We start from the raw sequence: 23,553 nt of genomic DNA on the forward strand, positions 1-23,553 counted from the left end.
AGCTCTTTCATAGAAACCTAAACAAAACAATGAGCAAGCTCAAGATTCTCAGTAGATAGGGTCTCTCTTCTCTTCTGGGGCCCCTGGAGTTTCTTCCTCTTCACTATGCAAGCAGAAGCCAAGGAGAGAAAAGTAGGCAGCCTTCCTCCACCCACTTCCTCTCTTCCCCAAAAAAAAACCCTCACAGAGCAAACAGCCAGTTGCACACTCAGCTGTGCCACTGAATCACTGTGTCAGTCAGAAAGCACTTCTTGAATGTGGACAACCATTACTGATGAGCATGCATGAAGATACTTGCGTTGGTGGAGATGGAAGAAACATCCCAGGATCAGTTTCCCTTTTATCACAAAGGACAATATTAAACAAGTTCCACAAAAGCTTACTTGCAGATGGGTACCTCTCTTTTCCACAATATCTGTCGCCACCTGGGCTTAAACTGGGCTCTTAGTCACCTTCTGATGACTCTCATCTACACAAGTTGTTTCCCTTGAGAAATATTAAGGGAGATCATCTCTACCATGTTTTGTTTAAAAGATGAGTGCTCATTACACACAGGCATTAAGGTTGTCTGGCAAATCTACCTTTGATATATCAGCATTGCATTTTATTCAGTTTTCCTTTTATCTCATGACTTTAAAAATTCTCTTTTATTTATTTATTTATTTTTTTAAACAAAACTTTAAATACAAGTGAGATCAAACTAACAGCTTTAAGACAGTTCTGACTGCCTTCCTTCCTACTTGTTAGATATACTTACTGCATTTTGCTTCCCCCTCAGTGCTCCCCACCCCAGCCTATACCTGCAGCACGGTTAAATGGATAACAGTACTGTGATTACCATCATCAACTCTTTTACAGTTTCAGTGCATAAACTGTGTCACTGCAGAGCATTGTGTGCATTCAGTGTGATTTCTCCTGTGGTATAGCATTCCTTGTGTCTGGTAGCATTCTGACTAAAATTTTCAACTCTGTCAACTCTTAATCAAAGTGTTCCTCTAGTTTTTGGGTTTTGTATATTTCTTTATTACGTGAGAACCCTAATACTTTCCTCATTATCATTTTATTAATATGACTTACAAAGGACTGATCAGCATTACAAGTCAGTTTTGGGAGTGCTTAACACTGTTTAGATTTTTAAGATTAATTTCATTAATTCATTAATTTCAATTTTGTTAATTGTTTCTTCCTCAACTTGCAGCTGTATCTACACTTTCCCGAACATCTTCCTAACACCTTCCACCCTCTCCAACTGGGTAACAATTAGTGATTTTGACCTAAATAAGTTGTAGCCTCTGGATCTCCCACTAGCAACATTACTGTATATCATCCTCTAGGAATGACAAATACCACAGTGCTTCTGCTAAGGTGATGGCTGCATGCCTCAGCACAAGTGTCCCGCACCAGATTTTTACAGATTTGTTATCAGTATTTGTATCGGATACGTATTTGTATCAGTATATTCCTGGTAGACCTCAAGGCAATCTCTAGATAAGTTAAGCAAGGCAGTGTCCATTTTCCTGAAGAGGAAACTAAGGTGAAGCAGCAACTTGCTGAAGATCGGAGAGCAGATAAATATTAACCAGGAATAACACAAGACTCCTACCTTCACAAGTATGAATTAATTAATACTGCCTACAAAGTTATTTTCAAATGATACTGTCACAGTAATTCGCTAAACAAATATATACACGAATTTATTAATTTTTAACCATTATTAATCATAAATACACATGAATACCTGTCCTTTTTCCTATGCAGATTAAAAGCATCTCTACATCAACCATGCAAAGCAGTGAGCTCTCATTGTCCGTGGCACGCATTATGACAGTGCAGCATCCTACAAGGCTAAATCCTAAGACAATTGCTATTTCGTAAACTTATAAATAACAGTCCTAAGGTGATTAGTAACTACATTGGTGGTTCCATTAAACTGCACTACATTATTTTTCATTAGAAAGCTTATAGATAACAATCAAAATTTAGTCCAACAAGGGTGAAACTTTTCAAGTTGTCTCCATAGGAGACAAAATGGAAGAATGATCCAGGACACTACCATAGTGCTCGACGACTTTGTCGTGTTTCAGAAAGACTTTTTCCTCAGAAAGACTTCCTCTGAATTCACTGGCATACGCCTGGTTCAGATTGCTGTATCTGGGCAGGAGAATAGTGAAGGAAAACGCTAGAGTAGACATCCTTTCTGGGACTGATTTCACACAAGATAAAAGTGCCTTAGGAATCCCGAGTTTCTAAGCAGTCAAAGAATATGGTAGCAGTACACACTTCCATGGAAACTTTCACAACAGAAGGACAAGAAGTGCTAAACTTGATGCAAGCATTAACAAAAGCAGTACTTTATCAATAAATATACAGCAATTAATATCTGGAATAGTACACAAAAACACTGTTATGCAAACATGCTTTTCTCAGAGAAACTTCAGTAGACTTCTTCTAATTCAGAGTTATAAATGCTAATATCCTCCTACAGTTAAATCAGTGCTTATACCTGTATAGTCTCATCCTTTTTTCTCCCTTCTGCAAAGTGACAAGTATGAGAATTTAATTTGGCACAAAATGAAATGGTAACATTTAATCCCAAAAATATATTTCATGTTGGTCTCGGTCATCTTACTGAAAAATAAAATACCTCAATATCGTAAGGAAATGTCCATTTGAAATAAAATTAAATATATACACACAATATTTGCTCTAAAAGTAATGCCTCATCTTATGTTGGCTCACAATGTCAAAGGCAGATATTGGTGGTATGGCCATAGAGGTTGAACCTTCCCATCAACATTTTGTTAGATTTTGTTGCCTTGGGATGGATGGCAGCAGAGGGGCAGCCTGACAAAATGGTGTCTGACACTGAAGTGCCTATGAAGACAAGGTGTCTCATTGAATGTAGAAAAAACTGCATCCATTAACATTTATCAATGCTTACTGAATGCTTATGGAACCCAAACAGTGGATTTTAGCACAGTGAGGTGGGTGGTTTGTTTCAGCAGTGGTGACACTGATGTGAAAGACAAGCCACATTCTGGATAGCCACACACAGCTGGTACAGATTTCATATAATCACAGCTTGCAGGCTCTTGTTCGTTGCTGGTGAAAACGCACAGCTGTACATTTGATAGTTGAAAAATTCTGTTTTGTAGCTGAAAATTTGCTTCATCAAATGGTGCTATTGTACTCTTTCTAGCTGTTGTAGTTGGAAAGGAAATAATACGAAGCAGCCTACCTATTTATAAGAAAATATGAGAATTTTGTTGACTCCTAAAGACAAGTTAATTTGTGGCAAAATTATTTGTTGAGCTTAAACCAGTTTTGAAAACCAAAATCCTTCAGTTTTCAACACTAAGTGACACAAATAGGTATTTCAGTTTACAGAAGAGAAAGATCTCATTTTATAAGAAGACTAGACAAAATACCTGGAGGAGAAACATTTTCAACCATGATTCAGGTCACAGTTACAAGATCTGAAGTGAGAACTAGCTACCTGTACAAATGGACTCTCGTGTTTCAGATTACAATGAAGTGATAAGATGCTACAGTAAGTGTTGGTACTGCAAAGTTAGAGTAATACGTAATAGGAAAAGAAGCATTTTTCTTAAAGAGTTCCTGGCACCTTGGAAATCTTCTATTACTGTTGTTATCAAACCACTATTTCAAGTCTTCTGAAAGATTTTCATAGAATTGCAGCCAGATATCTTGAGAAAATACCATTTACACATGACCTTTCCCCCCTCATGATAGCACTGCTTCCCTCTCCATTCCTAACCACAAGTATTCCTTAAACACTGACAAACTGATTAAATATTCCAGAATACAAGATGCAGACCAGCTCTGAAGCCATCCTGGATACAAGGTGAATTGCTTCTTGTAATTCCTTGCATTTTACAGGCAATATGTGGGCATTAAACCTTGGCTCTACAGGTTGCATAGACTTGCTTTCTCTTTGGAGGCTAATTGAGCAATTCCACCATTATATCCAGCAAAAAGTTTCATTCATGTCACTACTCAGACTATCACAAATTATTTCTCCATTACTCTGTTGAGATCACTACATCAAACTTTAACCAGTAGTGTTCTGCTATCTTTTTGCAGCTCTCACATCTACTGCCTTATGCTAAGGCTTATAGGGACAACGGCAGTGTTTACCATACTTTGGTACATAAGCAAGCGCACTGTAAGTCATTTTTAGGGTTTTTAATCCCTTGGTGCCATAGTTTTAATCCCATATTTATGTCCTTTAGGAAAGGATTCTCTTTTTAGTTCAAGTCATTTTTTGTATTAAAAGACTCTTAAGGTACTCAAGATTAATTATATGCCTTTGGCTATTTACTTTTACCACACATTTTCTGTGAAATCTCCCACTTCAGGAAAAGAAAAAGCCCACAGAACTCTGAATCCTGGACAACATCATACGATCACTACTAATTCAGTATTGCACGCTACTTACAGGTTCTGCAAGAATTTCTGCCCTACCTACAAATGAAACATCAAGTTTATTTCCTCACACATACCTGTGTGCAATGGTCCAGAACCCAAGGGTGTTCACCATCATCAAGGAAGCCAAGAAGAAGAAGAATCTCTCCAATTTACCTTCATGTAGCAAGTGTGGAAACCAGTTGCCTGTCAAAGCAGACATTTGAAGCAGAATTAGTTTGCCTTGCAGGGTGAGACGTGATTTTTATGAAAGACACAAAGAGAAGCTTCTGTAATACACAGTCACAGCAGGTGACTTGAACCCTCCTGTAGCTATTTGCACAGTCTTAATTCACTCAATATGTATTTTTTCGAAGTCTACAGTGCACTCTGCTTCTGATACGCAGACGTGAAGTGAAGAAATTTCTTTTTTTTTTTTAATAAACCTGAATCATATTGGAAAGTTAACTATACAGCTATTACAGTCATGACCAGGCCATTATCCCATTAAATGAATGTCAGTGCAAAAGTTTTAGGAAGGGTTATAATTAAGGTGGTTCATAGAAATCTTTATTTACGTCTCTCATGGTTTTAACAGGCTTTTGTTTCAAAAAAAAAAAAAATATATTTTTTTTTAGTGCCTTGAGCGTTGCTTCATTACCAAGATGCTAGCTGACATTTAACTTTCCCTACAGTTGCCTTTAACTAGGAGTCTGTAACACATTATTGCATTGTACACATAAGTTGTTCTGCAAGAGTCACAGAGCTTTGGCTCACTGAGGCTTTTAGCAATAGTGTCTGGGACATTCTGGAAGAAAGACTCCCTTCAAGAACAAACATTACCACCTATAGATGCACACCCAGAGCATCTGTCTGTATTACGTGCTTTCAATGTTGCTCATTACAACCAGCAAATAAACTCAGGTGGTAAATTATTACTATGGAAATTGAGATGCTTAACAGGAAAGCAAGCCCCACTCAGACTGAATCTGAAGACAATCACCTCCTGAAGCATTATAATCAACTACAATGAGAGGTAAAACCAAGGTGAAAAAAGAAATGACTGTAGATACGGAATATCAGAGAGCTGTACAGTGCTATAACGACCTCCTAAGTTATTTGAGAGCACAGGTTGTTCACTGCCTTTGAGGAAGGAGAGTCTGCCCTCATTAGCAAGTAGTGAAGTTCAAGAGGAGCACTCAGCCACAGCTGAGAACCCGATGCCCACACTGCACACAGCTCAGGGAAGGCTGTGTCAGACTGATTCCCATTAGCAGCTGGAACACAGCCAGCACAGGCATTTTGGGGATTTAGTTTCATCCAAAAGAATTTTTTTTTTTTTTTTTTTTTTTTTTTGTGGTCCAAGATTGCTGTGATGCAAACCAATGCACAAATGGAGATGATCAGAAAATACAAGTCAGAAGTACACACCTGACCTGAACTAAACCACCAGCATTTATGCACATAAATACACCTTTCTTTGCTCCCTCAAATTCTGGTACCAATTCCTTCCCATTTATATGGGTCACTATTCACCACTTGAACTAGCTTAAAAGGGAGAAGAAGAAAATAGCTTTCTATGGCGTAACTATCCTGTGCAGAGCTGATAGCCACAATTTATCTTTTGACCACTGAAGACATCTTCAGCCATCCAATGCAATTCTTAGCATGTTAACTTTTTACTAATTCAATTTAGAGAGGAAAAAAAAAAAAAATACACACGCACTTACTTACATCTTTCCTTCACATTTTGGCATGGTAAACACATTTCTTTTCAAAGCAGTTACCTCTCTCTCTCCTGGGACTGTCAGGGAACACCTGCCATCAGTGCAGCAGCTCTCCCCCAGCTCTCAGCTGACTCTGTGCCATGTCACCTTCCTGCCTGTCACAGCACAGCACCACCTCACCTCCACGCCTGGTGCCTTTTGTAGCATTATTTCAGAGTGAGCTTTAAAACGTATCACTTAACACTGTCAGTTGACTGAGCTCCTAGGTGCTATAGCTTCATTTTAGTAGCTTATAAACTTTTACTGTCATAATTCACAATCAGGTAGTTTTTCATTTTGCATCCCCGTGTGGCTGACAGAGCTCACGGAGAGAGCAGGTCTATCTGATGAGAGGGGAAGCACACATGGGGCTTAGTGCTACGGCTTGTCAAAGCAGAGTTCACACTGTCTGCCAGGTTACTTACACCGGCTGGTATAACTATATGAGCAGCAGGAGTCTCCTAATGGAATAGCATTTACAATGTAAACTGAACAGAAAATATGGACTTTAAAATAGTACTAAGCTATATATAAGGAATTCAGCAGCTTTTGAGAAAAAGTGAAATAGATTTTGGACGCTATCTTAATGGTAGGAAAGGTACCATACTGAAAGGTTTAAGTGAGACTGGTTGGCTCTATCAGGGTGGAACATGCACATGGGCATTAGGAGACCTGGGTTCTGCCTTCGTTTTACCTCCTCTAGAACCTCAAAGATCAGGTTGGTCTGGCAATATGTATTTTCACCAGTGCGTATAGCCAGCATTAATTAATGACTTCCTAGTTTCTGTCACAAATACTTGCTTCTTTTTTTCCTTTTAAAAGTAGGTTGACTTCCCAATGGAGTAAGTGTTATACCTGAGCGACATTATCTTCTGCTCACATGCAGTGCGCAGAGAATCCCCCTGCTGACAAGACGACTTGGGAGAACAGCCATTGGTGCTGTAACTTCCACCATACATTTTGGACAGTGAAACTACCTTTAAACACCTCACTCCTTGCCCACCAAAAGCTTTCACAAGCCATAGCTAGCACGAATCTAGAATGGGCTGACTTTGGTTCATGTTTTCAGAATTTTATTCTCAGCTACGAATGCTAGAAACTTATTGGGTCTGTTTGTTTGTTTTTGATGGAATAAAATGCCCTTGGCACTACTGTGTTTGAAGAATTCAGAACTTTTTCATCCTTCAATCACAATGCAATATGCTAACAATTCACTTTTCCCCAAAAGACACTGCCTTTGGGTTCTGTCAATCCTTTACTTTTCTATAGAGATTGCCAACAGAAGTGCCAATTACAAGGTTGGTTTGTCACATAGATAATTGCTCACTGGGAATTAACTTTCTACAACAAGCTCCTGATTTCCATTTTTATTCCAACAATAGAAATACTCAGTAGCATGAATCACCACAGAATCAGAAGTTTCCTTCAGCCAACTATTTTAAAGAACCTTTTGTTATTTGCTAGAGGTGAACTGGTTATGCATTTCATAGCAAATAGAGAAAAGAATTAGAAGACTAAGCCCAGGAAAACCCTGAGTTCCTCAACATTGCTACCAGATGTTGTCAAATTAAAAATACCTGGTAAACTTGCACCAACATTCCCCAGCCTTATCCATTTTGCATCAAAAACGTTCAAATAGACCAGAGGAATCTGATACAACACCAAGAAAAAAAAAAATGGATCCTTCCAACACAGGAGAAAAAGTAGGTGAATCAGTGACTTGCGCCAGTTGTGGTGGACAACCCCATGAGCGGCAGACAGTAAAATAAGCTATGAAGGAGTACGTGGAAAGGACTGCAGAAAACATTTGCCAGATGTGCTGGCACACACAAGGTACTTGTCACAGTGGTGGTACCCTTAGAGTTCTCAAGGGATTCACAGTGAAGCCCAAAGTCACAGAGGAAGGCATTGTTTACTGAATAATACCATCATTTTCAGTACAGGGAAAGTAGAGAAGATAAAGTAAAGAAATCATGTGAAAGAGTTTAGTTCATTCTGTACAACTCCTGTATTTTTTAACTCTATCTTTCAACATAAAATGTGACTATAGAAAAAAAAATATCAGATCTTAGAAAAGAATTGCACCTCCTATAATTTCATCAAGTTAGCAGGCATATATTCGGTGTTTAATCATATCTGAATTCAAGTCTTGGCTTCCCTCTAATCCTTGTTAGCTAAGTAGGAACCAATAGATAATACCATCTGGACTACAAGAAATATCTTTTAGCTTTATCATCATTGGTGTTTAGAATCACAAAAAGCTCCAATCAGGAAAGAGAAAAAACTAGCTATCTCAATACAACTGTGCCAGGGTAGTTTCCTTTCTCTGACCTTTCCTCCCTTCCCCCCTCCCCCCTTAAATATTTACATTAATATTTTTAGAGAACAGTACTCTAAAATGATTGACATAGGAGGACAGTTTGTGTCTTGCATCTTCTTCCATTAAAATGTTAGGAGAGGTAAGAGATCCAAAAGGAAGCAGTTTCCCAGCTTGTACTGAAAATATCACTGTCACCCATCATCTGTTTGCACTCGTCAGATTTTTTTTTTTTTAAACATTATATTTCATCAAATTCACACCATCCCCCATAAATGTGATTAACAAGTGATTAATGCAGCTTCTGTGACTGATATTTGATCAACTTTGCCAATAAAAATCTAAATAATAATAAAAATCTAAATAATTTTCTAGACTAGTGACATGAAGTAGTATATAAAAAGGTTTAAATAATATTCTCACTCTCTATGCTTCAAAATATACACTGGATGATCTTCTTCACTGCATCCTGAATTGCCTCATGGCAATCATGGCCACATTGCTTAAATATGGGGAAACCAGAAATAGTTTTGGCATAAGTTCAGTGAAACGAATCATTGCATAAAGCAAAAGCATCCATAGCCCAAGAATTACATGCAGAGACTTGTGAAATCCTACAAAAAGTGTTGCATAAACACTGTCATCATCTTTCAGCAAGAAAAGAATGAATCCCCATCTTGGTTAAATTGGTTTAGCTTTTCAGAGAAAAAAAAAAGATCAGAGTCATTTGTTTTTCCTCCACAATTTCTTAAATTGTCCATGTACCAAATGTTTCAGAAGTTCTTTAAACAGAGCTGAAAAAAAATACCAAAAGCAAGAGTATGTCATTTGAACTTACTTCATTTAGGAGTGGTCACCATTTTGTTCTTTGAAGCTCTGTCATCTTTAGAAGTTTCAAGAATTAACTGTTAATCTTTATAATTTAAAGAATTATTGCTTTGCTGATCTAAAGCTTTTCATTGGAAGTGCAAAAGAACACCTTGAGAAGCATATTATAAAAATTCAGAAAAGTACAGAATATGAATATTTCATAAGAAATGCTTTCATATAAAACAAGACCAACTCCAAGTAACTGTTACATGCTATGTCCAGCCCCAGAAACTAAATCACAAGCTTACTTTGATTCAAGACATTGAGACAGAAGTCTGGTGGGGTGAGTGAAAGAATGCTTCACTAGAGATGCTCAAGAAGCGTTTGGATGTGGTACTAAGGGATAAGGTTTAGTGGGGAAGCTATTGGTGGTAGTCAGACATTTAGACTAGATGATTTTGGAGGTCTTCCAACCTTGGTGATTCTATGATTGTACAATGAAAAAAATCTGTAACACCAGTGGAAATTCAGGCAGCTCTGCTCACTGCCACAGATGTCTTTGTACATGATGGTTCTTTGCCTGATTCATCCACTGTTTTTACCCATCTCCAGGTGACACTTGTCTGCCTGGTAATTAAACTCTAAGAGAAGTGTGAGCTTAAAAACCACCCCTATTTCAGATATGTAAACAAAAGAATCCCTGTCCTTCAGCTCAAGGTCTCAAATGCATCCCTTTTCAAATTTACTTATGAAAAAGTCATATGTATTGAACAAAGATCTATCAGCAGAGGAAAAAAAACCTTAAGCCCTTTGCCTTTCTTTAAAGACAGCTTCACAGAGAAAACTCCAGTATGGGGGCTTGAACTAAATACTGCTTAGAAGAATTAAACCAAATTACACGTAACTCACCTTGAACCATACTAAGTTTTCTGGGAATGGCATTATTTGCCTGAAAAAGGGTAAAACACATGGCAAAACCATACTGTCACAGAATCTGGTTCTTCTAGTAATTGACGAAAGGGAGTGGGGTAAAGACTGCAAGAAAGAAGTGTGTCTGGGGAAATAAATCCCTTGGATAGCTTTGAAATGCTCAATCCAACTTCCTTTTCTTTATGTCATAGTGAAACAGAAGAGATGTATTCTGCATTCTCTGAAGCAGTGATCTTGGTGCCATGGCCTGAAACCTCCTTGTAATAATTGTGGCTAACATGAACATATTTGCTCATTAACAACAACAACAAAATACATCCAAGATGATTCATTTTCTAGTATTGCAGAGGAGAATAGAGATTGGAGGTAGGGGCTTCCTGCATAGTGCCATTCTCTAATTACTCCACCTATCAAAACTAAGACTACTCCTTAAATTTAGCTTTACAGCTGTATTCATCTATTTTCTTTCTTAATTCCATCTTAACTGTGAAAGCACATCAATAAAATTTTGGCATTCCCTTCAACTCCACTGCCTATTGCTCCAGATCAATAATCAATGGCATTAGAAAACTGCTCAGAAACACCAGTCATGGGCATATTCTTACCTTGAGTGCCAGTGTGGGCTGTCTGAACAAAGAAAGCTCCCATAAAGCAGCCAGCTCCATTGAAGAGAGTTAAAAAATGCATGGAAATTCCTCGAATTCTTTCTGGTACAAGCCAGAATGATAGCAATGAACCTTTAAAATAGAAGCAGATACAGCGACAGCTTTGTTTTATTTTTAAAATAGCAATGGTAGAAGATAGATGAGAAAAATCTCCAGTCTGTGTAATACGAACTTTGTATATTTTAGCCATAGAGGCTACTGCAGAAGGGCAATTACATCTGTTGGCATAGAAGTTAAGAAAAACCCAAGGAAAACTCCATTGCAAGTACGATGTGTGAAGAAAGCAGATGTGATATTTAACTGCAGGACCTCATATGCCAGAGCCAGTGCAGCAAGGCCACTAACGAATACTTCTGAACTTCAGTGCACTGCCTTTAATAGGACACTTGATTTTAGTTAATTTAAGGCTTGGCAGTACTCCATTTCCTTGGACAGAAACCCCAGGGTTACTAACTACTTTAAAACATATTGTCCTTCACTTGTTTGCCAGAAGAGTAAACTAGAAAAAGAAAACTTTAGATGTGAGAGGATGCAGCATATAATTTTAACATGGAAGTCTGTAATTCCCCCACTGTAATTTGGCTAAAGTAAGTTATAGTAACAGCAAGCTCTTATAACAATTTTTCTTTGAACAAGTTTCTCTGGTCAAAACTTTTGCTCCTCAATGTTACACCTTGAGCCCTCATCCAGAACAGTTTTCCAAGCCCCAATATCTTCCAGTCTGCTTTATTACCTGAGTTTGAATGACCCCTATCCTTAGAAGCTTGTCAACAGAGAAGCCTGTTTGGATGCTGAGCTGTCTGGAGCATTACTGAAATAAAATGAAACTTCACAGCGACTGTCTCCCATCTCTTTTTTTTTTTTTTTTCCTCCTCATTTGGATGTCCAAATTAGAGACTTAGAAACATTTTTAAAAAGGAAAAGGTACTATGGGCAGTGTTCTTTTTTTCCTTCATTTGCAAGGGAAGCCAAAGACCTGAGTGAGAAAGCAGGTGAGTCCAGGACATCATCTGTAGATGGAACAATATAGTCTGAAACACTGGACTGTCAGTGTCCTAACTACTTTGAGTCTGAGAGCCTAGAAAGCATTTGATTATGGGCTTATTTTGTCCCCCTCATCACCAGGCTGCAAAGTATGTTTCTTGGCAAAATTCTGCTTGGTAATAGTATCCTACTTAGTAAATTATTCCTGCTGTTTCAATTGCATACTCCATTCCTCACTTCTCCCACAGTGAACAATTAACCAGCTGCTGCATTTCACCCTGGAGACCACAGCATTTCGTTGGTGGGTGAAGCGATCCCCAATATATTCTTTAACTAATAGAGCAGTTTGTTACAAGGCTTTCCATCTACAAGTGCTTGGAGAAATGGTGATGGGCAAAGGAAAGTATAGCAGTGCTTTAGCAAACATCGTAAACCTGGTAACTTTGGACAAGCAGCTACAGAGCACCCAATTGCTCAGATGCTGTCAGTGCAACACAGCTGCTGTGCTCAGTAGGATGTCTCCTCATCACCCTCCCCATCACCATCCTCATCTCATGCACTGCAGGGGCAAATGCTTGCTAATGATGCTCCACAGGATGGATTTCTTCCTCCACTTCTTTTTTTAGCACTAAGCTTTAGAAGAATAATTTCCTCCTTCAAAGCAAGCTAGGGAGCAAATTCAAGCTCCCTGCATGTGTGTGTGTGATCTTAAATTCTAACAGTGAAGGAGAGCAGTTATTTTATCATTATATATATATATATATATATATATATATATATATATATATATATATTATATATATATATATATATATATATACACAGAGAGAGAGAGAGAGAGAGTGAGAGATTTTAAGCAAGACTTCAGCATTAGGCAAAATTTATATACTCTTCTTACGTATTCTTAAAGATCTTCATGCCACCCAAGGCAGGTGATTATGTAAGCTTCCTATCAACAAAATACTGAAATGTATCTTATAAACAATTGTAAGTACCAGTGATCAAATACAGATAAGGAGTTTAACATGCCAGACCTAGCTTCTCTAGCTAGTCACTCCAGAAATGAGATTCTTCCTCTCTTTCCCCTGATTACAAGTGTGAACATTTCTGTCTTCAACTAGGATCATGTACTTTCAGACCAAGTGAATTATTATGATAATTGAATTTGACCTTCTGCATAATACAGGCAGTAAAACATCTTGAAAGGTGAAACAACTATTTCAGTGTCTAGACTGTCATTACCATTGATGTGGATCCAGTGAACGGTTCTTGTACAGTAATTCAGTTCAGACTGAAATAGAAACCAGTAGGCCGAAGAGATGCCAAAAGCTGCCCAAAATGCTCCAGTGTGCCTTGGTCATCTGCATGGGGCTGCCTCAGGGGATGCAGATCTTATGGGAGAACTATACTCTATCCCAGCAGCAGTTAAAGGCCAGGTAGTTACTATAAAAGGAGCATGCTTGCCCTGCATGCACATCTTTACCTCTATAAAAAGAGGTGCTAGGACACCTACCTGTGGGCAAAGGAATGCAAGCCTGCATCTCAACTGAAAATAGTAGCAATCTACCTATTTTAGGCACCTATCTTTATTTTTTTTTCCCATGCAAATCTCAAGCTCTGACTTAGCCCAAGGGTTCTTGAATCACACCTATGACTGTAGCTTTTAGTGAGATGCTTAGTCTTTATTTGAATGAAAGACAGTAGTTTTCTTCCTAATGCATTCTAAAAATAATTCTTAAAAAAAAAAAAAAAAACCAAACAAACAAAAACAAAAAAACCCAACTTGGTCCTGTGGGGCATCTTTTTGTTTGTTTTGTTTTTAAAAGCTGATGTCATCTTCCAGTCACTGGATTTGTGATGTGTTCTATGATAGTTAAGAGCTTTATTCCACTAGAAATATTCTTTTCATGCAGCAGCATAAGACTGTAAGCAAGCCACCTTTTAACTATCTTTTTTTTGTTGTTAAGCTTAAGAGGAAGGTCACAGTTTTCTGTTACATTTAACCTGTAACCTAGAAACCACACAACCTGCCTAGAAACCTATCTCAATTAAGTACTTGAGAGCAAATCAGATGAAGAGGCATTATGAAGGTGTTAAGTATTTAAAACTAGGGAAAATTACCTTTTTAGTGACAAACCATGACCCACTATTCTGAGTAGTCTTACAGTGCAAGAATGAAGCCAAAATTTTTTCTTTCTCTTTAAAAATTTCTGGGGTTGCACTGAGAACAACAGACACTCAACCTGTCAAACTAAATGTTTGTGGAGGTCATCTAGTTAATAACATTACCTATATATTTTTTTAAATGGATGTTGATTAGTTTATTTTTGTTAATAACTTCTAAAATATGTTTTGAAAGGTAAAACACCTTGTGATTCTCAGAAGAAAATAAGCCTCAAGAGTGTCAGTGTAAATAAAGTAAAAAGAGAAGTTTTAGATTCACAATCACAAGTGCATCTACATAATTTATGGATGACAGATGTGACTTAAGCTCTGCCTGTGCTCTGCAAGAGTGTTTATGTCTGGCTCCATTACACCAACTAAGGCATGATGCCCTGTGGAGGCATCTTCACATGACTTCTGAATGGAGTACAAACAGTAGTCCTACCTTTGCCTACAATGTTTTTCCAGCTATTAGGTCAGTGAAATTGTAGTATCTCCTTGCATATACTATGTCTGTGGAAAAACCACGTGATTTTATTACATGGTTCATTAAAAGGGTAAGCCAAATTGCTTCTCCTTGCTGTGGTCTGAATATGCTCAAAAAGTGCAAGCATGGCTCAGTTATCATGTGTATTTGTTCAGTCTCAAGAAAATCATCAGGAACAGAGTAGTTCAGAACTGAAGGAACCTCAAAAACCTATCTGGACTGGCTCCTCCATGAAGCAGCTTTCATTTCAAGGAAAAACAGTTCCAAGCCCAAAATCCTACTGTCATAATCTTCCACAAGATGGCAAGTAACACAACCCTGGGGCCTGACAAGACTGCAGCACCTCCCCCTTACATATAATACAATACCACTACATTACAGCCAGCAAGACAAGTTTTGTTACACAAAGCAGGTAAAGAATAAATCCGCTCATTAAGCCTGTGAAACAGAGTCAGGGATAAAATATTACATGATCGTTTCTTTTTAGGTAGTGGCATTCCTGGCAAATCAGGATGCTCTTGCATTAGCTTTTTAGGTTTTACTTACAAGAGGGAGTTACCAAGGCTTCAGCCACTCCAAGCAGGATGTACTGTGGAGCTAAGTGGAAGCAAGGCATGGATGAGACCAGGAGAACCTCCTCAGAAAGGGTCTGTTCCACCTGAGGAAAATGCTTGCGGTGTATTTCAGAGAAGCCAGCAACCATCACAGAAAGTGCAGCACATAATTGACCTGCAACTGGGTTAAGAGCAGAGTGTTCACCAAGGTTGCACTTATAGGAACACCACATATTGACAGTGAAGCAGAGTCCAAGCACATACAAAGGAAAAGTTTTTAAAATTTTAAAAACAAGAAGAGATCCTTCTCCATGAATTTGATTCTAAATCTATGGTAAAGAGACACGAGCTCAGCACACACAGAATGCAAGGATGCAGGGTAAAGGAGAGATTTTAAAAAAATATTTTAAATTATTGTTATTTTTTAATATTAGAGGAGATGAGGAAAAAAAAAAAAAAAAAAGGCAGGTTGTCCAGTTACCACAAAAGATTGAGTACTAAGAGCAGGGGAAATCCTACAATTCAAGTAGCAATAAATTTCTGAAGTATACAGACAATATCTGTTTTACTTCATTTTTTCCTATACAAAAAGTAGTGCAGGCAAACTACTGTATTTCTAAAGTAACCACACCATTCCCTCAGCTTAAGACTGCTACCTGAGGCAACAGAAACTTCAGCACATACTGTTAACCAACATGTCACCAGAATATACAGCAGCTACCTTTGTGTTATCAGAAAGCACACAGAACTGGAAACTGGTGGGTTTCTTTTTTTCCCCGTCATTTCTAGACAAAGGAACACAAAGCTCTCATGTCAGAAGTTATGCACTTCTCACTTGGCACTAATATATCTCTCCACATTATCACCTCTTCACTACTCTTAGCATTATTAATGGAAAAACCTGTGCCCTCACATACTTGAGTTTGAAATTACCCTTCCTTTTATTCAGAATTTAAAGAATTATCTACTTCCTTAACTATCTGTGCCATCAAACGAGCACCAGTGTTAGTTCAAAGGGGGGGGTTGGAGGGGTGGGGGGGGGGGGGTGATGAAAGGCTTGGCTGTGGGAAGAGGAAAGCTGAAAGCTGTAGCAGCCCAGACTTCAGTGGTCTGAGAGTGTGTTCTTCTTCACTGTATTTTATGAGAAAACCTGAATTAAGGGACACATACAACAAATAGATATTCCATTCTCTGTTGAATTTCCTGTACTAGCCGGTTAAATCAAGCAGAAAAAACTCAATACACCTAAATCCATGTTTTTAATGAAGAGGTCCACCATCTAAATTCACTTTAAGATTTTCAAGTTCGCTACATCATGCTAGATTTACGAATAAACCAACAATTATAAAGTAACAAATTACAGTTTTCACACAGGTCTTACTAGATAAATCAGATAGTTCAACACCGTCCCATGGTTTGTCTTTGAAACTTTTAACATACTGAAAGTTCCCAGGAAACTATTTAAATTTCTTCCTCTTAAAAAGTTCACCTTAAAATATAGGTATAAGCTAGCTTAACACTAACATCCTATTTGTACTTTCAATTTTGTTCCTGAAAATAATTGTGAATTTAATTAACTGTTGGCAAAGATATTGGCACTTAGAGGTCTTCCATATTTGCAGGTGTAGTCATATGCTTGGATATCTCAAGCCATTGCCTGTACTCAGAGGCATTTTTTATGCCTCAGGTAATTTATCACCCCTAACAGAAGGCTATTTTAATAAATGAACCCATTAAGAAGAAAACACTGCATATATTCTACTGCTGTTCAGTGTAACAGGATATAACATTAATACTTAGTTTTCCTTAAAACCATGGAAACTTCATCTGAATGTGCTTTCTGTGCTTTAATGCAGATGTTATTTTAAAAACTAGGGTAATTGCAACCTGCTGTGTTATATGCATCTGGTTTGTATAAAACTTAATAACACTCTTAATTAGGCTAATTTACTCAGATTAATACCTCTATGTGTGTCAGTACTCACTGTGCTGCATGCCATGGGGCACTGAATTAATAGTAACACACTGAGAAAATAGTCGTTTATAAATATTTTTGTCTGAGGTTTGTAATACAGGCTGCATGATAAAACATGTGGGAAGTTTAATGAGAGCATCTCTGGAAGGGAGTAGCTTTAAGTGAACACAGAATGCAAGCTGTTTTTCTTGTGGAATTGCATGTAGTTGATATCAGAAGACTGTTGCAGATATCCCTCCAGATCTCAGAACAGAGGAAGTCTGAGGTTAGGGATACCATGGCAAAGGGGACCAGGAAACTGAAGAAGAGTAATGTCAAAGGAAAGCAGTCCAACTTCATCAGGCATCACCTGTAGTAAAATGTAATAAAATTATCTCTGCTTTTAAGCCATGAATTTCCATAAATGAGCCCCAAATTCACGTCTGAGCTTAAATGCTTCCTGTTGAAAGCACTGGAACTAATAAAAGCAGAGACTTCTACACACTACTTTTACAAGGAAAAAGAGCTCTGAAAATCCTTCCTTTCTTTCCTTTATGTAACTGAAGCGCATAAGAAGGAATGTGTAAGTTATGTTTTAGATTAGTATTCATTCAAATGCTAAAGACTTGGACAATAATATATTACATATTTAACTTCAAATTCTAGTGCTAGAGAGGAAACCTGTACTTCTCCAAATAATCTTCCACTTGAGAAATGTTGAAAATTGAGAACAGCACATGATGCACATTTGTTTGTTTATGCAATCAGTAGTCTGTGACTTCAGAACTTGGGCAATTTTAGAAATAGCTATTGCAGATAGAACTAGACTAACTTTTTTTTTTTTAAAAAAAAAAAAAAACAAAAAACTTCCTACTTGGGATTCAATTAAAGACTCAGGAATGGACTGTAACAGTGATAAGTTCCATAGAATCATCATAGAATCATAGAAAGGCCTGGGTTGAAAAGGACCACTGTCATCATCGAGTTTCAACCCCCCTGCTATGTGCAGGGTCGCCAAACACCAGACCAGGCTGCCCAGAGCCACATCCAGCCTGGCCTTGAATGCCTCCAGGGATGGGGCATCCACAACCTCCTTGGGCAACCTGTTCCACTGCTTCACCAACTTCTGCACGAAAAACTTCCTCCTAATATTTAACCTAAACCTTCCCGTCTCAGTTTAAAACCATTCCTCCTTGTCCTATCACTATCCCCCCTTGTAAACAGCCGTTCCCCTTCCTGTTTATACACTCCCTTCAAGTACTGGCAGGCCACAATGAGATCTCCCTGGAGCCTTCTCCTTTCCAAGCTAAACAAGCCCAGTTCCCTCAATCTATCTTTATAGGAGAAAGAATTCTAGTAAGCTGCAGTCCTAATGTCAATACAGGGATAGCTTAAAAAATATGAAAAAAGCTTGTATTTATAACTTAGTTATTTAAATCCAAACTCATAATTTTGAGCAACAGAATCTTTTTCAAGAATCAGAGAGCTACCAACAAAGATTAACCCCCTGAAAAACCCCTTCCAAATTAAAAAAATGTAAAGAATTAGGAAAAAGCATATAGAAAGTAACCAGTATGAAGTAAAATGCAAACCTAAATGGTTAGTGCTATTTCTTCCACCAGTTCCTTAGGACGACTTAGTTCTTTCCTCAGTGTTTGTCTCAATACATTTTATTGATCAGAAGAACTTCAGTCTTCTTCATCAATAAAAACTATGCCTTTTTCTCTAAATATCTAACATTTTTTAGGACTGTCTTTTCTGAAGTTTCTTTGAAATATACCTACCTCTGTCATCCCAAAACAAATCTTAGTATTTATAGTTTGAAATAGTGGTAAAACATAGTATCAACTGCTGAGTGTTTTTTTTTTGTTTTTTTCTTCCAAAACAAAAATATGTATCAAAACTTCATAAACAGATTTTAGACTTACCAATGTAAATTGTTGGAGAATGTCCACTTGCCTTGGAGCTGAAGAGATATGAGTTAATGCATTCCAAAATTGGAACAAGAATCAGTAGCGGCACGATGCTTATCACATTCATCGCAGCAATTGGCAATACAAATCCACTGAAGTTCAAGTTGGAATTCATGGTTTGGAGATAATATCCTGAAGGAATCTGTATTGTGGAATACAAACCAACTTCAGCGTAAGTTACTTTTTATTGGTTTTTTTTTTTTTTTTTTTCCTGTAACAGAAGCTTCTTCAACACTTCCTTCTGAAGAAGTCACAGAAAACCAATTACACACTAACCAAAAGGAGTAACCATTCATGATTACAGCCTTTCAGGTAGTAACTCTCACTCTCTGCTAGGCTTTAACATTATCTACTTATTTCACTTACTTCTCAGTTTAACAAATCTAAGGAGCAGCCCATCAGTTTATATTAGCTCTAATGAAGATCAAATAAACCATCAGTCAACATAATAAATTCTCTTGAGTACTTCAGTGACTTCTTACATGTCTTCACAGTGTGCAGCATGACTCTTTTCATTTTAGAATAGCATGATGCAGAGTTGTCTTGAATTTCTAATTGTTTGCTCTAAGTGAAAGAATATTTTAAAGACATTCTTGCCATCACATAGCTTTAAGAGCTACATAGATTTAGCCATAGTCTTTGAAGCAGCTTAATGTGGCTGACATTAATGTGACTGGCATAGCAGCTGTGAAGGGCTACTTTTTTACTTCTGTAAATCAAAAACCAGAAAACAGTACTCAATTCAGCAACATTCCAATGCTATTCATCAGGATATGAAGTTAAGCAGACTTAAGACTGTCTTTCACTTCAAAAAGCAAATAGTTCCTATTTGTTTGATGATACATACAAATTGGCTGAGTTTATTGACACATACACAAGAAAGCCCGCTGTTTATATCAACCAACTTTTCTGCTTGTGTTTTTTGAGGAACCTTGGTATACTAAGCACTGAAACTTCACTAACAACAAGGAGTTACAATCCACTTCATTTTACAGACTGATAAAAAAAATAGGTAGAAAAGAGATAACTTGAGTAATTCACAGAAAGCAGCCATGGCAGAGCTCGATGTAGAATGGATTTCTTTACTCTCATTTCTGCTTTCATAGCATTTTGAATTTCTGAAGTTTTGTACATGGCTTTTCCATGCAACTGGCAATGCCAAATCCAGATGGAATATTACTTGTAGCTATCTGAAAATTAAAGTGTAGCTAGTAACCCAGATCTTCAAGGGTTACTCATCAATTATTATAGTCAACTGTAGTCAACATAATTTCACTCGATGCTAAAGAGTTGTTCAAATGCTAGATGTAAATAAGAATACTGTCACCCATATTTCATTTCCCCTCAAAAAAATAGAAGATGTAAAAGGATGAATAAATAGAAACAGAATCATGACAGATCAGACATAAGCTAAGTTACATTGGTTCCTCATTTCCATTGCCTATTGGAAATCAGAATTGACTTATTAGGAATTATCATCAACATGAAATCTGTTAATAGTATGGAGAAAATACAATTAATCTTTATGAAAAATATCAATCTATTGCCTAGTCTAAGAAAAAACCTTAGACATATCGGAAATTCTGCTGAATGCCATTGCTTTCAGGAGGTGCAAGCAGTCTTTTCCAGATATATACTTAGGCACTACAACAGAGATTATTGATTCCTGACTCATTTCCATCTGGTCATTAACACATAGCCTCAGTCACTTGTGTGTTTGTTTTTATTTTGTCTTCCACTCTCCCTGGCATGGAGCTGAGTGAGAGAAGAAAAGGTAGCAGATGAGCAGGAATTTTTAACAGTTGCAAGATAACGTCAATGAAATAGTGTATGTTACACATTTGTAAGAATTTCCTTAAGCACCCTATGTATGCATTTTAAAACCAATAACTAAAAATGAATTTCTAAATTTGTTACGCCAGTTGCCAAAGGGTAAGCTGCTTCAAGCTCCTGCTTAGCCAGGATCATCCAGTCAGAAATTAATCTGAAGGAATCATGTCAGTTGAAGCAACTCCGTGAAATATTTACATATCATTCATACATTTGGGCTTTGAAAGAACTGTTTCCATAAATGGAAAACTACACATTTCCACTGTAGATGCAGCAGACATATAAATCTACCAGAACAGTAGAAATATAAACTGAAACAGCAAAGAAAGATTTTATGCCTTCCCTAAAAATTGAGTGAATATTTAAGAAATTGGAAAATTGTGTGTTTCACAGGAGTGCTGAGCCTGAATCTCCAAAACATGAAGAGCACAGGAGTCTCAGCACTAGATATTTCAGTCGAAGGGATAGATAGAAATGAGCAGAAGAAAGACACAGGAACTATATCGCAGCAAGGCTGATTTTAGTTATTTGATGAGATGAAGACTATTCTGCAAGGTGGTTCTGTTGGTAAAGCAACAGTTAAGAACCACGTGAAATGGTAGTAAACAGTCCTTTTTTGAGATTTGGTTTGGAAAGTTGTTTACTCACCTGCATAATACATGTTCTGTAAAGAATTTGGAAAGCAAACAATGGGAAGAGCCTGGCAAGTGACTTTGTACTTTCCACTTGAGTCTCACTGTACTGACCACCATGATATTCCTTGGCATGATCTAACCAGCTGGATACATCTCCACTAAAGTAGCGATACCGCACACAGCATGTTTTCAGTGCACTACCAATTACCCCAAAAGTTGTCAGAAGGGAACTGTCTGGAAAAAATCAGACATAAGGCGTTAGTACATTTTTATTTGCTGCCAAAAATAACAGAACAAAGCATTTTGTGAGCAAAAATATAACTTGATATATCGGGAGGTGTTGTATTACCTTCCCTTGTTTTGGCTTTCTCTTGAAAGAATTTAAACCCAAGATAGGAATGAAATGTCGCATCTCTGCTGAAGTCCAACAAGAGCCATGTAGAAGTGAAGTGAGAAGGAAAGGGAGCTCAAAGGAGGGCTGATGGGACAGAAAGTTTTAAGGAACATGTTTCAATGTTAGAGGTATCTTAGGACTCCCAACGCGCTGTGGAAAAAGCTTCCAGTCTAGTTGTTGGCATATTAAAATTTGTCCACAAGTAATTGCTAGCTTGGTTCTTTCTCGAAGAAAGAAATATTAACAAGGACAGAATTGTTACCTGCATTCTTGAAGATACAGATTTATTTACCTTTGGTAAGTTGCCCATCCATGAGAATGAAAGCTATAGCATCTCTCTGCCTTTCTGATGTGTTGAAACACTATAGAAGCCATGTATATAATGTCCAAATATAACATGAATTCAGAAGATGGTAGAAGAAAAAGTTTCCCTATCACCTCTGCTGTTGAAAGTATTTTCTAGAATGTTCATCTGACACCTATAGGATATTCTTCCAAAACTAAGAAATGGAAATTAAAAAAAATAATGACTGTCTAGCATTAACCTGTGGACTGTTGGCACAGTTAAATAAAACCTGAAGTAGAGAACATGACCGAAGCTTCCAAACATAGACACTACATACAGATTTTATTTTCGGTGACTTTGCTAAGCTAATATTCTTACCAATCACTGTAAGCATTGCTAAAATTCAGACCCAACGTATTTCAAGACCAGACCTGAGAACTAAGAACTATTCAGACTTTCAGATTGAACTGACTAAGAAGATAATCAGAAAAATGTGAGAGTTAGAGCTCTTGTCATAGCTCCTTAGTGTCATTTCAATCAGTTACCTACAAAAAGTTACTTGTACAAAATATGTATGTTTCTTACAACAGAATTCAAAGCAGATTAGTAAGTGGTAAACTAGTAAATAGTTGAGTAAAAGTTGTAGTTCAGTCAGGAACTTGAGTCATACGTAGCCTATATCAAGAGGATATTGCCAGTTACATATTTAGAATAAGTGTCTTACCCATTCTTCAGAAGCAAAGCAGTAAAACCTACAATACTCACTCCGCAGTAACAAATTTTTCAGATTACAGAAGTACACAACTGAGTAAACATCATATACTCTGTATTATTATTTCTAATGTTTTCTTAAGAGCATCTATCTGTATATATATTAAATTACATATTCCAGAAGGAAGTTTCCCCTCTCTGTTATACTTAAGATCTTGGTTCTAACACTCTGCTACTATGACCTTTATGTAATCATGAATATCTATATTACTTAATCATAATGAAAAAAAATCTTTATACTGCACTCTAGATAGTGGATACACATTTTTCCCTCCATCTCTGATCACTGCCAATCCTAAAATTTTTAGCAATGGAAGAAATGCAAATTTAGTCCATGTTTGACAGGTAAACATAATTGAATGCATGATCCATATTTGAAGAGTTACATCAGAAAAAAAAAGAAACACACAAAAATCCTGTAAGGTCATCTATGGATTTGAATAACAGCTTTGATGTATTTAATGTTTCACTGTCTTACCAGAAGATACAAAGTATGTTATGTTTTATTTTGACTAAAGAGATAAAAACACATTTTTCTAGTAATTAGCATTCTGCATAGATGTGGAAAACACTTAAGTTGAATAACATTCATAGAAAAAAAACAATACA

The 23,553-nt window shown here is 37.2% G+C and overlaps 1 protein-coding gene across 1 annotated transcript in view; it reads right to left on the reverse strand.

Annotated features, from left to right (window-relative positions):
• Positions 1–2,003: 2,003 nt before the first annotated feature.
• The window catches only part of SLC15A5 (solute carrier family 15 member 5), a 28,529-nt gene continuing 6,979 nt past the window's right edge, over positions 2,004–23,553 (reverse strand). The window contains exons 4-9 of the mRNA XM_042837963.1: positions 21,507–21,727; positions 18,984–19,170; positions 15,094–15,282; positions 10,854–10,985; positions 4,524–4,632; positions 2,004–2,151 (exon numbers count right to left, since the gene is read on the reverse strand). Of these exons, the coding sequence (XP_042693897.1) occupies positions 2,004–2,151; positions 4,524–4,632; positions 10,854–10,985; positions 15,094–15,282; positions 18,984–19,170; positions 21,507–21,727 (986 nt within the window). The remainder of the gene's footprint in view (positions 2,152–4,523; positions 4,633–10,853; positions 10,986–15,093; positions 15,283–18,983; positions 19,171–21,506; positions 21,728–23,553) is intronic.

The sequence above is a fragment of the Centrocercus urophasianus genome, unplaced genomic scaffold (assembly GCF_019232065.1).
Source record: "Centrocercus urophasianus isolate 14NV4802_14NV808 unplaced genomic scaffold, USGS_Curo_1.0 seq_73, whole genome shotgun sequence".
Lineage (NCBI taxonomy): Eukaryota > Metazoa > Chordata > Aves > Galliformes > Phasianidae > Centrocercus > Centrocercus urophasianus.